The sequence below is a fragment of the Elaeis guineensis genome, chromosome 10, assembly GCF_000442705.2.
Source record: "Elaeis guineensis isolate ETL-2024a chromosome 10, EG11, whole genome shotgun sequence".
In the NCBI taxonomy this organism is placed as follows: Eukaryota; Viridiplantae; Streptophyta; class Magnoliopsida; order Arecales; family Arecaceae; genus Elaeis; species Elaeis guineensis.
The window spans coordinates 16,013,547-16,029,414 of record NC_026002.2 but is presented as its reverse complement, the minus strand read 5'-3'; the positions used below and the strand labels follow the sequence as shown (position 1 = coordinate 16,029,414).

The 15,868-nt window shown below is 36.8% G+C and overlaps 2 protein-coding genes across 3 annotated transcripts; both read right to left on the bottom strand.

The window, feature by feature from the left end:
* Window positions 1-567: 567 nt before the first annotated feature.
* LOC105052993 (fructose-bisphosphate aldolase 1, cytoplasmic) lies at window positions 568-4,472 on the bottom strand. The gene is made up of 2 exons (XM_010933987.4): window positions 4,276-4,472; window positions 568-1,878 (listed from the first exon to the last, which is right to left on the bottom strand). The coding sequence occupies exons 1-2, from the start codon at window positions 4,301-4,303 to the stop codon at window positions 830-832; spliced, it is 1,077 nt and encodes a 358-aa protein (XP_010932289.2). The 5' UTR covers window positions 4,304-4,472; the 3' UTR covers window positions 568-829.
* Window positions 4,473-13,687: 9,215 nt separating this feature from the next.
* On the bottom strand, window positions 13,688-15,546 carry LOC105052994 (E3 ubiquitin-protein ligase AIRP2). Of its 2 annotated transcripts, XM_029266980.2 has the most exons (6): window positions 15,248-15,546; window positions 14,856-15,018; window positions 14,641-14,707; window positions 14,302-14,536; window positions 14,064-14,187; window positions 13,688-13,969 (listed from the first exon to the last, which is right to left on the bottom strand). In XM_029266980.2, the coding sequence occupies exons 1-6, from the start codon at window positions 15,331-15,333 to the stop codon at window positions 13,955-13,957; spliced, it is 690 nt and encodes a 229-aa protein (XP_029122813.1). In that variant the 5' UTR covers window positions 15,334-15,546; the 3' UTR covers window positions 13,688-13,954. The 2 variants fall into 2 exon arrangements, with proteins under 2 accessions (XP_029122813.1, XP_010932290.1); XM_010933988.3 differs by having other exon boundaries at window positions 13,688-14,187.
* Window positions 15,547-15,868: the final 322 nt, after the last annotated feature.

The window sequence follows — 15,868 nt, the reverse complement described above, 5'->3', positions numbered from 1 at the left end:
TGCAGTGTTTATACAGAAGAACACCAACTGGCATGTTCTCCAGCTCTAGGAACCACCTCAAGGGGTTGCATTATCGCTACTGCAAGTGCCTTCAACTTAGGCTCACCATTTCGGTGCATCTCGATATCAGACTCTATACCCGATATCATCATATTATGGTATTGATATAAGAAATTGATTTAGTATATCAAACATTGCTGCCTGTCCAACTACTTCTGTTTTCCAGCATTAATGCTTCAAGAAATTCCTTTTTGAAAAGACTACCACCAGATCTAGATCCTCACTTCATTATATAACGCGTGCGACTTACCCGATTAGTTGAATGCCAATATTAAAGACAAGGCCGACCAGAAGGTAAAAGTAGAATCCAAAACCAGCTAAAGGAGCGTGCTTAATTGGATACAGAGAATCCCCCAAATATCCAAGGACAAGGAATTGTCCATATATATATATATTCAAACAAGGGCAAGGAAAACAGAAAGCAACACTTCCGTTGTACCAAGAAATAATTGCAATCAAGAAAGAAAAGATGGAAAATAGGAGGGCAAAGAACCTTGCAAGCATCCATCAAGCAATCATTGAAAGTCGAATTCCATCAAAAGAAATCAATCGAGCAACAAAACAAATTAACAAAGCCAAAAAGAAATGATGGCCACTGAGGTATCACAAACACCCAAGTACTCTGAAGGCAGCAGATGCCCTCCCAAATTATTAAAAACATCTTCTAAAGAGGGTATCCAAATCCCTGGAAAATCCAAACATTCTCATCTCCCTCTTGTTTCTTAGCACTCATTAACCAAAAAAGATGGGGTGGTTGAGCAAAGCAAGATCAGTACTTGTAGTCCTTCACATGGAGGCTCTCAGAGACACCTTCTCCACCAGCTGCATCTCCCTTGTATGTCCCAAGTGTTGCCTCCGAGTTTGCCTTGCACCTTGCCAGAAAAGCAGCCCTTGCCTTCTCAACATTCTCCTCCTTGCCAGCCCAAGACTTTAGCGTGCTTTGCTGCAGTGCACGGCCGAAGGAGAATGAAAGCGACCAGGGCTTCTTACCCTCCAGCTTGTTCATAGCATTTAGGTTCAAGGTTGCCTCCTCCTCACTCTGCCCCCCAGAGAGGAAGACAATGGCGGGCACCGCAGCTGGGACCGTCCTCTGGAGAGCCCGTACGGTGTACTCAGCCACCACCTCTGGTGCCACCTTTGCTGATTCTGACCCTGGGGTTACCATGTTTGGCTTGAGGAGAGTCCCTTCCAAAAGAACATGGTGGTCGTTGAGTGCCTTGTAGCAAGCAGCAAGCACCCTCTCTGTCACATCAGCACACTTCTTGATGCAGTGTGGCCCATCGACAAGGATCTCAGGCTCTACAATGGGGACCAGGCCATTCTCCTGGCAGATGATAGCATACCGGGCCAATCCCTGAGCATTTAAATCGATCGCCAGCTGAGACGGCTCCGTCGGACCAATCTTGAGGACAGCACGCCACTTGGCGAAGCGCGCACCTGCCTCATAGTATTTCTTGCAGCGCTTGGCAAGGTCATCATGGCCCTGAGTGGTAGTTTCACCATTAGTGCCGGCGAGTTCGATGGTGCCCTTGTCCACCTTGATACCAGGAAGGACTCCACCCTCATTCAGGACTTCAACGAATGGCTTTCCATCTTTAGTCTTCTGGTAAAGGGTCTCTTCAAAGAGGATAACACCACTGAGGTATTGGAGAGCACCAGGGGCGCAGAAGAGGAGCTCTCGGAGGGCACGGCGGTTCTCCTCGACATTCTCAACATTGATGCTGGATAGGCGCTTGCCAATTGTGCCAGTGGACTCATCAGCTGCGAGGATTCCCTTGCCTGGGGTGCCGATGTAAGCAGCATTCTTGATGAGTTCATCTGCAAAAGGTTGGAAGTCAGAAATCTATCCCTCATATTAAAGAAATTCCAAACTCATAAATAGAACAGCATGAAGTTGGAAACACATGGTGGAGTAGATATCCAATCAAGCATAGACAACTCAGAAAAAATTAAAAAGAAGATAAAAAATATATGCTTGACGCGTCCCACTACAGTTCACAAAGAAAAAAAAGTATCGAAAAGGCCGGTTGTCCTGTAAATAAAAAAATTTAAAAAAAAAATTGCAGGAACACCATAATCAGAAACACATTTAACTAACAAATTTTAAGGGTCATCTTTTAGAGAAAAAAAGGTACCTACAGAAAGACATAGAAAGACTGAGACAGCTGCAATAATTGACATATGGCAATAGACATATCAAATGTTAGCAGATATCACTACCTAAGGGTGCTAAAAATAACAAAACAAAGTGATTGAAACAGCAAGAGCAAGCTAAAATGAACAAAACTTTGAATTAGAAACAAAACCTGTCTAAACAAAAGCTGTTAGATAAACACTATGTTAAACTGATAGGAGCAGAAAGTTCATCAAACGGATTACATGTTACACAGTAAACAGTTAAAATCAATCAAGTATTTCAGATTCAATATTCCCTTTTCTCAGCATATTCCAGGCAACTCAAAAAATAATAAGAATAGTTAAAACACCACCACCTGATTGAAATTTGCATTTGACTATCCTCTCATATGCATAAGGATAACCCAGTCTGTACAACTAGACATTAAGATTGAAGAGCAATCAAACAAAAACTGAGCACAGTAGCAAATATGCTCTATAATGAGAAACTAATCAAAATAATGGGCAACATATAGGCATCTAATACGATAATGATGCTAACTTAGGGAGTATTGCGTTATTCACCACCCACAAATGAGACTCTATAAGGAAATTGCAAGACTGCAATGAGGATGGAAACATCATACAGATTGAGAAAATTAGTCATTCCAGTTAATGCAGACATATAAGCAAACATGGACAGAATACTGCACATATCTAGAAGCCTAGAAGTATAAATTTGAAATCATTCATTTAGAGGAGTTCCATGAATTTGCACATGAAAGAGATAAAATGGTCAATAAGTGACAAAGATGATATATTCAGGTGAAATGAATATTAAAAGATGCATTAAAAAGGACATTGCACAGTAGCATCTTGAAAAAAAAAATTGCTTGGAATGATGATTTTACTCATGATTATGGACATTACCACTAGTAAAGAATGCTTCATAACGACCATGGATATTGAATATCATATGATGTGTCATGAAAGTACCAACTAAAGAAAGATAACCGGTATTTGTCCTAATCAGACATTACACTAACAGCATCAAATGATCCAAACTGAAGAAAAAGGCAGCAAAACAATTAGAACATACGTGGTTTAAGTTCTATTAACGTTTGCAAGTTTGCAAATGAACAGAACCCATCAAAGAGAATATAGTACATTAAAAAGCTATACTGAAGCAAAAGAGAACAGAAAACCCTATAGTTACTTCCAGAACAAACAAAACAAGAAAGATAAAATGATAAACATATGCCGCACAGTGCGGAAAATAATTAATACACGATCCTTAAGAAAAATAATTGCTAGGATCACTAAATCTAATTAAGTTGAGATTCTAAGTTCATCATATAACTCAGACATAACTCAAAAAATAAAAAATAAAAAAAACTTTCTTAACATTCAACCACCCAATCTAGATCAAGTTCACCTTTAGATCAGAATAGCAAAAAGTCAAGATCAAACCAAATCAAATCACCTTATTTTATGCAACAACAACAAGTATAATTCATCAAAAACGGGGGATCCAGACAAGAAACCAGGATCCCCGATCTCGAAATATAAACCAGAAGCCAACGCCTACATCCAGATGACACCGGGCGGATCCACACTAATGCAAGAAACTGATCAAAAATCTAATTAAAAATATAAATCTTTTCCTTCAATTAGAAAAAGATCAAAAATAGATCATACATGAAATCAACGTTTCCTTTTCGTAGATCCAGAACAGGTTGAAGAGATCAATCCCTACAACCCGCTTCAACAAAGCAGAAAAAGAAACCAATATAGAAAACAAAAGAAAAAGACAGAAAAGAAACAAAAAAAGAAAAAGGAAAAGAAAAGAAACAAAAAAAAAACAAAAAAAAAACAAAAGACACCAAATCCTGACCAAAAGCAAGTAAAAGAGACACCTTTTATCGAATCCACCGCCATATATTCTTCACATCACAGATCCAAACCCCATAAAATCTAACCCCAAACCTTTCCACTCTCATATCAAAGACCAGAAAACCCATAAGATCTCCAAATCTAAACCTTTAGAACCCAGAAAAACAAAGACAGATCGAGGAGAAGGAAAAGAGAGAAGAATTATACCGCTATACTTCCCGCAGTAGGCCGACATCTTTGATCGACGATTTCTCGAAGATTTCAGAGAGAGCGAGAGAACGAAGAAAAAGGAGTTTTTATTTTTTTGGTGGTGCGCGGTCGCAATTGGGTGGAGGGGTGGGGCTTTTAAGGCGGTGCGGGGAGTCGGACCCAAAACTGGGCCGGTGGGCGCCACAGTTTTGGTCAAAAGTTGTGGATGGTCTCTTTTGGTTCTCATTACTATGGGCTCTTGGACCCTTGTTTCTAGCCAATGGTCTTCGGTGGCAAATTATGGGAGCATGTTGAAGTAATGAAATTGACCTATGTAAGCCTCATTAATCTGTGCATATGCAAATGGGTTAGGGAATGGGTCTGGTTTGGGCCTAATATAATTCAAAATCTAAAGCTCATCGGCAAAATATATTATAGCTTTCGAGATTCATATTCGCCATCATGGACTTAGCAATACATTGAAAATTTGGCATTCACGTATAGAAGTGGTTAATATTTTGGTTCGTTTTGTCAAACTAATGGCGTTAATGATTTGGACTACATTTGATACTTTGGAATTGTTCGCCCTTGTTGTATGCTTCCCTTTGTTTAGATTCGATTTTTTTGATTTTTTGTCCTCAGTTGATGTATATTCGATGTGAGACTATTTTAAGTGCGTCACACAATTTGGAAGCATATTTATTTAATTATCACTATTAATATAACAAAAATGATGATAAGTTTGAAAAATAAAATATTGGGCAAGGCTAATAATTGCAAACATATCATCACTTAGAGGTTGAATCGGATTCAATAAGATGATTGTGGGCGTTGATATGCATGTGTACATGCAAAATTTTGAAGCATGGTGCTTACGTATAAGATTTCAAAAGAATCCACTCAAAAATCTTATAGTTTATTAAACAAGATGTTTAAAAGTACTTGACTATCTTTTCAAATGCCGATCATAAAGGACATGAATAAAGATTGGTGTGTGACATTCTTTTGAGTAATAAAAATTGTATGGGACATGATGTCTACTAATTGTCCCAATTGGTTGCACCTCTTCTACGTAGATTTGTCCTTTAAAGGAGATCTAAGATTCAAAATTCTCATCATTGCATTAAAAAAAATTAACTACCATCAACTCTTTATCTATACTTATAAGATGCAAATTCTATTCTATTATGAAAGGTAAATCATAAATTTAGCCCCCAATATTTTCAAGCAGGTTGGTAAACCCAACCACCAAATTATCTATGAATAAATAAATAAGACAATGTTTAGCATGCTGATGGGCATACGGCCATTAGATTGGACAAACTTTAGGAATAACTTATTTTATGTTGAATATCTCTTATAATATTGAATTCAGTGCCCTTCAGACACCAATTAACATGTCCATGTTTATTTATTATTACTAATCCTAATTAGTAACAAGTCTAACAAACCCTTGTTAATTCAAATTGAATAGCTATCTTTGGCATGTTAATGCTTGTCAGATCAAAAGAAAGAGGGCTTTTTGTTATTGTTTATGTTTCTCTTGTATCACTGGTTGCAGATAGAGAGTATTAACTAATAAGATAGTAATATTATTAAAGAATAAGCTCCTTTTTTTTTTCTTTTTTTTTTTTTGAAGCTTCATTCAGGATCTCACTTCTTGGTCAAGCATGAAACCTTTTTAACTTTTATACTGCATATACATATCCTGATATAATGCATCTTGCAGGATATTCTACCTTGCTGACCCTGATCTAACCCAACCAATCCTACAAAAGCCCCCTTTCTTTAACCCCTTTTTTGTGGACATTCACAAACACTATACATCTGAAGAACTGAATGCATGAGCATGCCAAGATTCATCAGCATTCATGCTGCATGTGACTGCATTCCTTTGTTGCACTCCATCATGCTGCATTACTTCCCATGGGGCCACAAACTTTGCCCATTTTATTTGGTTACAATATTATTCCCTCTATATTGTTGGAGAACTTTGGTCTAGTTGGCACTGGTTCTGCACTCCAAAGTCTAAAACAAAGGAATATACAGAGATATAAGTAGCTATCTGAATAGCAAACCATTACTATAGATGATGATGATGCTGATCCACATCAGATGGTTCAACAAGTCTTTGTAGACGTGAGAAAGATGCTAACTAGTTGGGAAGGTCAATAATGGAGCCTAAAGAAATAAAGATTAAAGACTCTTAAAAAAGATGGAGTCTTTGTCCGGTGGTTGGTTATTATGGTAAGTAATCCATCTCATTTCAAATAAGGTCACCTGTTGCTTATTATATAAGCAGGTCCAGCCGGCATTTCTAAAGCTTGGACCTCTCAATTCAAAAAAACATGTAGTTTGACACGGCCACCACAATTAGAATTTGGGGCACCAAGTTTGAATTATAGACTAGAAGGGTGGGATCAAATACCAAGTCTCTGTCTTAAGGTTTCCACATGCTGGGGCCACTAGGTGAGGGTCTAAAGTTTGAAGGGCCAGTCAAGCTGCAAATAACTTGGAATCTAGAAGAACTTCTAAGGCTCAATTTAGTCTTCGAGACAAGTATCACAAGTCATAATTCAGAAATAAATACATTTAGTACAACAATAAGGCTATGAAGGGTCAAGGTGATTTTGCCTATTCAGAGGTGAAAGTTTTAATATCAAAGTACAAAACTATATAAGATTGTAGTTTTCTTTAATATTTGGAGTTATGCCATAAGAATTATCACACTAAGATTTTTTTTTTTTTTAACAATTTTGGCATCAACCTAATAGATTGTACCGCAAGCACCGAATTCTCATGGTTTTTCAAAAAATTGAAGGTAAATGAAATTCAAGGGCAGAAGGTCAACATATGGGATATACCCGAATGGTGAAAATGAAGCGGCACGTACTGATTTTATGATGATGTATTTTTATATCTTGAGATAATTTGTTTGCATCCTATATCAATCGAAAGAGACACATTTGCAGATATATGAGACCCTGGTTAATCCAAAAAAATATCTTTACGAAAAGAAAGAAAATCTTCTCTTTGGTTGGTACAGCTACCTAATCAGTTTTATACCCATCAAATTGGAGTGAATTTTCTTGAAAACAAATCTAGCATCTGCAGAAATACACTTCATGGCCATTAGCAAATGGAAGGGCTTTCTTGCCATTGAGAAATGATAGGATTTCTTTTATCGATATAGAAATTTCAGAGTACCACCTGAAAAAGCATAGAAGAAATTAACCACTAATTTTCTTATCGATCAATGTTCGCTTTCAATCATGTCGAGCATTCAGACTGCATGGCATTGCCAACAAGAAACAAACAGTTTCCAAAATATCAAAGCAAGTTAATGTGTTGATGATTGATTGTCATAGATCTTCATAGATGCAGGAGTGAGTTCATTCCAAGATGATGCTTCCAATAGATGACCAATACATAACAATATAAACAAACTATGCTGCCACCAAGGAGGCTGTTGATATCTAGGGTACCAGAACTGAACATGCCCTTGTTGCCTTAACTAGTTAGCTTAAAACCCACGGCACTCGTAGAAATCCACAAATGCAAATGATGAGAACAAAACACTAAAGGAATTCACCTAAAATATGCTAGAAGAAATACATCTAGTAAGTGAAGATATGCGAAACATGCAGCATAACATTTTTCCTTAATCTACCACCAGCTTCTCTCTAACTACTACACATCTAGAACAACTGATACTACAAACCATGATCCTTCTCCAAAATCTATGCTTTGGAGAATCCTATTACTTACACTGGTTGTTTTGCACTGTAGAGGACAGTGCGGCGCGTGTTTTGCATCAAGGGGCGATGCATCAGTTGAGACATGGGCAACAATCATCCATCTCCGATATGATTGACATGTTGCCCATCCGAGCATGCACCATCGTCTGCACTGCAAAACATGAGCCGCAGAGGATCCCAGAAACTGAGCATGCACTGTTCTGGGTAGGTGAGATTGAAGCCAATGGCTATGCTTACAGTTTCACATCTCCTCTTATCTCCTCATCTCGGTCAGGAGCTTGCAGGCAAGAATATCAACTTTCTCTAGGTGTGCTATTTTCTTGCCTGCATAATCTGGAGTTTCTTTTTCTCTATTCATCAGTTTTGAGAACAATTAATACTTATCTTGCAACTATAGACCAACAGATTAAGGGGAGATAGCATGCCACTCAGACTTGGCAAACAAGGCTAACATGCCACCCAACTTCTACACCAGCAAGCAAGTAGACATCCTTAAACATAATTAATCTAACAGCTCTTGAGTCTTGATACATTACTAACAGAGACTAACATACAAGAGGAGCCTTACTAACCACAAACACCAAAAAAGTTATTCAGTAAATTTATATACTGCTTGTTGGTATTTGGGATGGTTTAATTGATAGGGTTAGTATATGTGCTCTGTCAAATTTAAGAGGACATTTGTTGACAAACAGATATCTGCCTCAACCAATTCACCCAACAATTACCAAATAAGTATGACATACAAAATTCCAGGAATAGAAAATAGGACCAACAAAATGGCCAGCCTTTTCACCTTCACAAGTCAAAGAATAGACAAGCTGAAAACGAAGTAGACAGCAAAATTATTAAAGATGAAATACATCAGTGGCTTCGAATCATCAATAAATTAGTGTTTTATATGCACTAAGCTTTGTAGAGTGTACAGAAAGTGCATACTCAAATTCCATAACCAGTTTCTGCCAAAAAAGAGTTCCATAGCCAGTTGACCGTACATTCTTCATGAGGCATCACAAGGAGGCCAAAGTGCATCCTGAGAGTTTCCAAGGACTAAGAAGACAACTCTGTGCTCTTCAACAAAATTTAGAAACATAACTAATTTTTTTCCACTACTGGTCATTGACTGAAAGCCCAAACTGCATATGACTTCGGGGAACGCATGACATATAAAATCAAAATCTACAATTACCTCAACAGGTTCATCATATTTAATCTTCGATACAAAGTAAAACAATAAAGATGCACTTGTGACGAGTAGCCAGCCAGCTTGAACAAGCAGACAGTAATATCAAACCAATTATAAGGAACTTTCAAACTACTTAACCTAGGAATTCAATTAGAACATCCACCAGTACCGAACCATGTGCTGAAGCATAAGGTCCTATATAACTATGAAGGCAGAGCATCTATTATCTATCAAAAACCTAAGATATGCTCAATGAAAATTAGTTTGCAAAATGTGTGCAGATACAGAGTCAAATAAACATAAGTACTTTAAGAAGAGAGATTCACATTCTCGTCTCTGAGTATCAATTTGTGAGACCAGTCCATACCATGCTAAGGAAGTGAAACTCCTTGGAGATTTCAAAGATAAGTCATGGAATTGCATAATTAATCACATGAGAATACTTCAAAATTTTCAAGCTAATAACAGTCCAAAGGATCATACTTTAAATAATCTCAAGCCCATCTGTCACCAAGGCAAAATAAACTAAAATCAGAGCATAAGCATATATTCTTCTCTATGAGAGAAGTTATTTTTTATCTGTAGCTTTTCAGTCGCATCCAATACATGCGCCACATTTTTAGGTTAATACATAAGCATGAGGTGGGTGCTGATTTCATGACATCCAGCAGAATTTGTAATCATTCAGTGATACTATAATCTTGAATTCTTGATTTTAGCAGCAGCTACAAGTAACAACTGAAACAAGAGTGCAATATGACCAACTTGATAAGCATTCCAAGTTTCCAACAGTCATTCATGCAAGATACTTTGTTTTCTTGATTGACAGGCACTGCTTGAAAAAGGTGCCAAGTACACTGTTATACAAGGACTGCCACCAACAGGATGTTTACCAATAGCAATGGTGTTGGCACCAACTGATGGCCGAAATGACAGCCGGTGCACTGCAAGTGTAAACAACCAAAGTCACACTGACAATTTGCTTTTCCAAAACAATATGCAAGATCTTAGAAGATGATATCCAAACGCCATCATCTCTTTTGCTGACTACTTGAGTGCTCATCACACCATCATGAAGAACCCCATGCATCCAAGAAATTGATTGTTCACTAATAATAAATAGTAATGATTATTCACTTAAACAATTTCTGGGTGTCAGCATATGCCTAATATGTACCAAGAACTGCTGAAATTACGAGGTGCATGATGCAGTTCATCATGAAGCTGAAAAGAGATGAACCCTAAGCAATGAAGAATAGATAGAATAGGAAAGAAGAAAGATGAAGAGAAGATATCAGGAAATCGACCTCAAAAAGATCAAAGTTAAAGAGTTGATCATGAACTAAAGAATGCTAAACAATATAACAAGCATTCCCCATAGGTATCACTTTCCACATGTTAAAGGTTTTTCTTTCTTTTTCTTGGTAGATATTTCTTACTCTTTCCATCTTTCAGCTACTGGTATAGGACTACAGGATTCTCCATGCTTTTACTCTAAAAAGTATGCCCTGGAACTTAATTGGGAGACAATGACACCTCAGTCCTATTTAAGGGGGGAAAATGTACATTCCCAAACCAATTTGAAGTACACATACAGAAAAATTACTATTTTCAAAAAAATCTGACTTTTTATCCAATGGGATGATATCTAAGCCATGTGCTACATGAGGACATATTCCAATCATGAAGTCACTAGCTGACAGTCATCCTCACTCAGCCATGAATTATTAAAAAGTTGCATCAAGAAGCTCGCTTATTTATTCATGCTGAAGAAATGAGAATCATATTGACAGGAAGATATACCAAACAGTTCGGTTTAGGGTGCATATTTCCAACATTCACAGCATAATCCTCTTTCACCACATTCCCATGGAACTGACAATATGAATAATTTATAAAGGATGGTACATAAAAGCTTCCCGACATGACTTTTGCAGGGCCTATTTTCAGACTAATTCAAGTTTGATAAATTTAGTTAGATAAAAGAACAGAAAGTAGACTTTAAGTAATATGTTGATCCATGTGACCCATCGCTAGAATCATTCTTTTGGTACATTTTGACAATGTGCTAATTGTCATAAGCCTAATTACATGACATCTTTTAAACAATATCCAGTCCACCAGTCATTTTATTGCTCAGTATCTTTCCATTGGTTAGATCTGCTTAGACACGGCATTTTATAGATCCAAACCAATCTAATATAACTTAATTAAATCATAAGGTCGGTCAGAATAGGAATCTTTCCCTCAGATGTGTGGGCAACATTAATAGTTAGGGCCTCCTTCCATGAGTGCTGCACCAAAAAGTGATTTTCGCCATCTATCTTTATCTCAAGCAAGCAATTTCATAGGCCTGCAAATGGCAAACTCTCGATTTTTGTCATACACTAGCTTCTTATAACCCTAGTCCATAAGTAGCAAATAGTTACCAAGACCGATGCAACGATAAAATGATGAAATATAACCCATGCACTATAACTACTATTTGTCTAATCCAATGCTAAGGTCTGACACAATCTAAAATCTACATTAAAAAGAAAGAAAGGAACAAAATCACATTTCTCATGTTGCTCAACTCTTCATAGTGCAAATGAAGCACAAACATAAAAAGAAAAGAAAGCAAGAAATACAGAATACAATTATATCAGTTTGAAATGACATGTTGACTGAATGATGTTTGCAGAAAAGAAAGGGAGCTGGGGAGTAAAGAGGGTTCCATCTAACATTTTTCAACCGATTATTACGATGATACCACAACAAAAATTTCAAAATATTCAAATCTTAAGAGAAATATATTTAATAATATGATTATACTTTGTTAAACTTTTAACATTTGTCATTTCCTTCCCCTATTGTATCCTTAAGTGAAGAAATGGAAAGAAAATAAAAGTTCTAAGATTCATTTAACATTCTTCTCTCAAGAAACTTCCTGAATTTTTCAAGAAAACATTTATCCATGCAAACATAGCAGAAAGACAGAGCTTTAAGCATCAGCTGTATATATAACAATTAAGTAGAAGCAACAAACTTAAGCGTCATCTTTCCCTTTTGTCTCCCTCCTCTCCATCATCTTACCATCAACATCTCGGCATGCTGTTTAGCAATATGATCTTCTACAATCAAGATTTTTCTTTTCCCATTTTCTTATTTAAAAAAGTTCTGTTACAGTTACCAAAAATCAATTGTATTTCCAAGTGTTCTAATTGATGGTAAGAAAACTGAGTCACATTGAGTATTGGGACAAATTAGATCACCTAATTAAAGTACAATTCTAAGATATTATGAATTTTTACGCAATTAAAAAGTTTGACATATTATAAGTTGTGATCTCAAATTGATTGACTTGCTACATGAGCAGAAATCTAGTAGGTTATAACCATCTTGTCCATATTCATATTTAACAAATATAATATGCCGATATGGGGATTAGACCACCACAACAAGCAAAATCACAAAACCTTTGACCTACACTAGAATCATGCCTGCCTTAACTTCATACTAAACTTCTTAAAAAATTAACCATTTTTCAAAATAACTATTTGATTGCTAAGCTTTCTTTCAAACAATCTATGCAAGAAAAGTTACTTAGATATCTGAATTGAATTTATCTTTCACCCAACTGTCATAAGATTGAGTTTCAAACAAAAAGTTTTTACTAGGATTAGCACGATGACGATGTCTTATTCATTCAACTATCCTCACCAAAAACTCTTATATATGTTTAATGTGTGAAATATTATGCAGTCATATGCATCATTTACATTTTGTAAGCACATGGAAGATGACCCTCATGCCTGTGCAATTTTGCCATTTATATACTTATAAGAAGCTTCCTTAAGTATGTCAATTTGTGTTAGGGTCAGTTCACTCGAATTCACTGTGCCCTTACAGAGAAAATTTCATGTAAGAGAAGCTCATAAGCACTCAGCCTCTACACAGCTACCTATTACAACAATTTAAAATGGTGCAAACCAAAAAGAGGACCAGAACTTGTGGACTGTTCTAGACTGCAAAATTAGCATCCACAGAAAGAAGAGAAACTGAACAGAAACTGCAGAGATCTCCTGTCATTATTTGGCAAAGATGGGAGAGAATAATCATGAGGATTTAATAGCATAACCAATGCATAAATAAAACTCTCTAGCAGATGTATAATAAATATACAGCTGCCATTGCTTCTAATGATTGTTGACAGCAGAAAATGCAGCCACATCTCAGTCACTTCAGTTTCAAGCATGCCCTATGAGATTATAGCATAATAAAATATATCTTTAGATAATAATTTCACAAATTTTAAATAACCACTGATCAAACATATACTCATTTCACATCCCAAGTGATTTGGTTATTTTGTTATTTGACATGACAATCTGTCAAGATTATAGAATTCAGACCAACAAGAAAATAAGTGTACATTAAACAGGTCAAAACTGTCAAGAGCATATCTTTTGAGAAGCTTTGACAAGTTAAATAAATCAGAAAGGAATTGCACAAATCATCCAACCGTACTGCTAAAATTTGCAGCACATGAGTGAGTGAACTTCATTTCTTTTCCTTTTTGTATAGTCTTGCCAACCATCGGCAATAAGTAACAACATGGACAGGACCTTGAAACTTAAAATATACAACAATTCTGAAAAACATTGAAAAGGATATCCTACTGCACAATTGGGAAAAGTGCCATTGAAATTGAAGGAACTTTTCCTCACCAGACTCATTCTACATGATGGTCGGCTTTCGCAAAGTCTGTACATCACTCTCCCTGCATCTATAGATTAGACTAGGTAATCATAATAGACCAGGAAAAGGCTGTCTGGAACTGTGAGAGGCAAACTATCTATATAGTGATAGAAGTGCCTCACATTTTGCTTTTCTAAAGTCACAGTGTCAACCACATCACCATTACTTGTAAGCACCCAGAGGTCTCTTGAACGAACTCTTTTCAGGCTTCCCCTGCAAAATGGGCAGGACTGCGATCTTGTATTCCTGTGGATTTGAAATAACATCAATACGAGATAGTATAAGAAAGTAACAAAACATCAATCAAACCAAAAATGAAAAGCAAATGTATAATTAATTGGCACTTAGGTAGGTGGTCACCAGTCACGATAGCAGTTTATGCACATTGCATGGTTGCAGTTAGGCAGGACCATCTTGGTACCAATCTCCATACAAATTCCACATTCATCCTCTCTCTCCATATCCTTATCAGAAAGTTTCCTCCACTCTTCCATCCTCTTCCTGCCCATTATCTCTTTACATCGACCTCTCTCCTGAGACTCATCTTTCTCCATCAAGAAACTTTCAAGTTGCTGAAGTGAAGGATATATAACAGCTGCAATTTTAATTTGAAAAAGAAAGCTATGCATTCAGCTATACAACAAAAAACAGACCCATAAATGCACCAATGAAAACTAGGAGGAAGAGTTGAAAAAGGACCATAAAACTGCCTAAGGCTGGCCCTCCTTTCAAATGTAGATATTGTAGTCTTTCCATCAGTATAAACCTGAATCATTCCAATTAAACAATTTATTTGATCGCAGAAAGAAAAAAAAAAAAACAAAATTTCACCTGATCATCCAAAGATCAATATATAGAAACAGAACAATTTCACACAAAATCCTACTTCTATATGTGAAATTTACTAAACACACCTTGCAGACAAGAATGTGGAGAAGGCCAAGATAACTTGGGAGGGAATAAGAACAAGTACAATCCATCCACTGGATTAGGAAAAGAAAGAATGGTGCCAGAGGGCTGTAAGATAGCTTCATCTGAAGGCATGCACCACCATAAGCTCTATGAATAGTATCTGCCCTGAAAAATCCCACCATCCCATCATAATCAAACATCCATCCATCTCAATCCATCATCTTAAAAAATCCACAATCAAACAAGAAAAATACTCAAAGAAAAACAAACTAACAGCACATCAAAAACAAACAGTAGTTGCTTTCCAAAACTGAGGTCAAAGTTAGACCAAATAAACAACAGAATTCAAATAAACAGCAATAAGCCAACAAAGAGAGACAGAGAGAGAGGTTACAGGGTGTTGGCATGGTGTATATCAGCTTCAAGGGCCTTGAGAGATCCTCTAAAGGAAGAGGACCTGGCAAGCTGGCTCTGGAACATGATTTCAGGCCTTGTTAGGGGCTTCTTGGAGAACAAAAAAGAAGATATAGAGATGATAATAGATAAAGCTTGGGTAGAGGAGGAGGAGGAAGAAAGAAAGGGTTGGCAACTTTATTGGCTGCCGTTCTGATCCCAAATGATGGATGTAAGGTGATAATGATGGAGGGTGGTGAAAAAAAAAAAGCATCAAACAAAACCAGGACTGCAAGGGAAGGAAGAGAGGGGGGCAGTCTAGTTTCCAGAAATGATAACAATAACTCTAGATTGAATAGTTCCAAATTGGACAAAGCTGGCGGGGCCCACTTGAGATAGAGTGGGTGGAGACCGTTCCAGTGACTTCTTGGGCGGCTGGAATTGGACCATTTGCTGGTCTTTTAGGCAGGCTGAGAAAGTTTATATTTATTAACTAATTTGTATAACAGGAAAACTAATTTAGATTTATATTTAAATTTTGGGCAAATTTATATAATAATTATAAACTAAATCATATTTTAATAGAGTATCTTAGCTGATTTCAAATTTCCAACTGAGCACG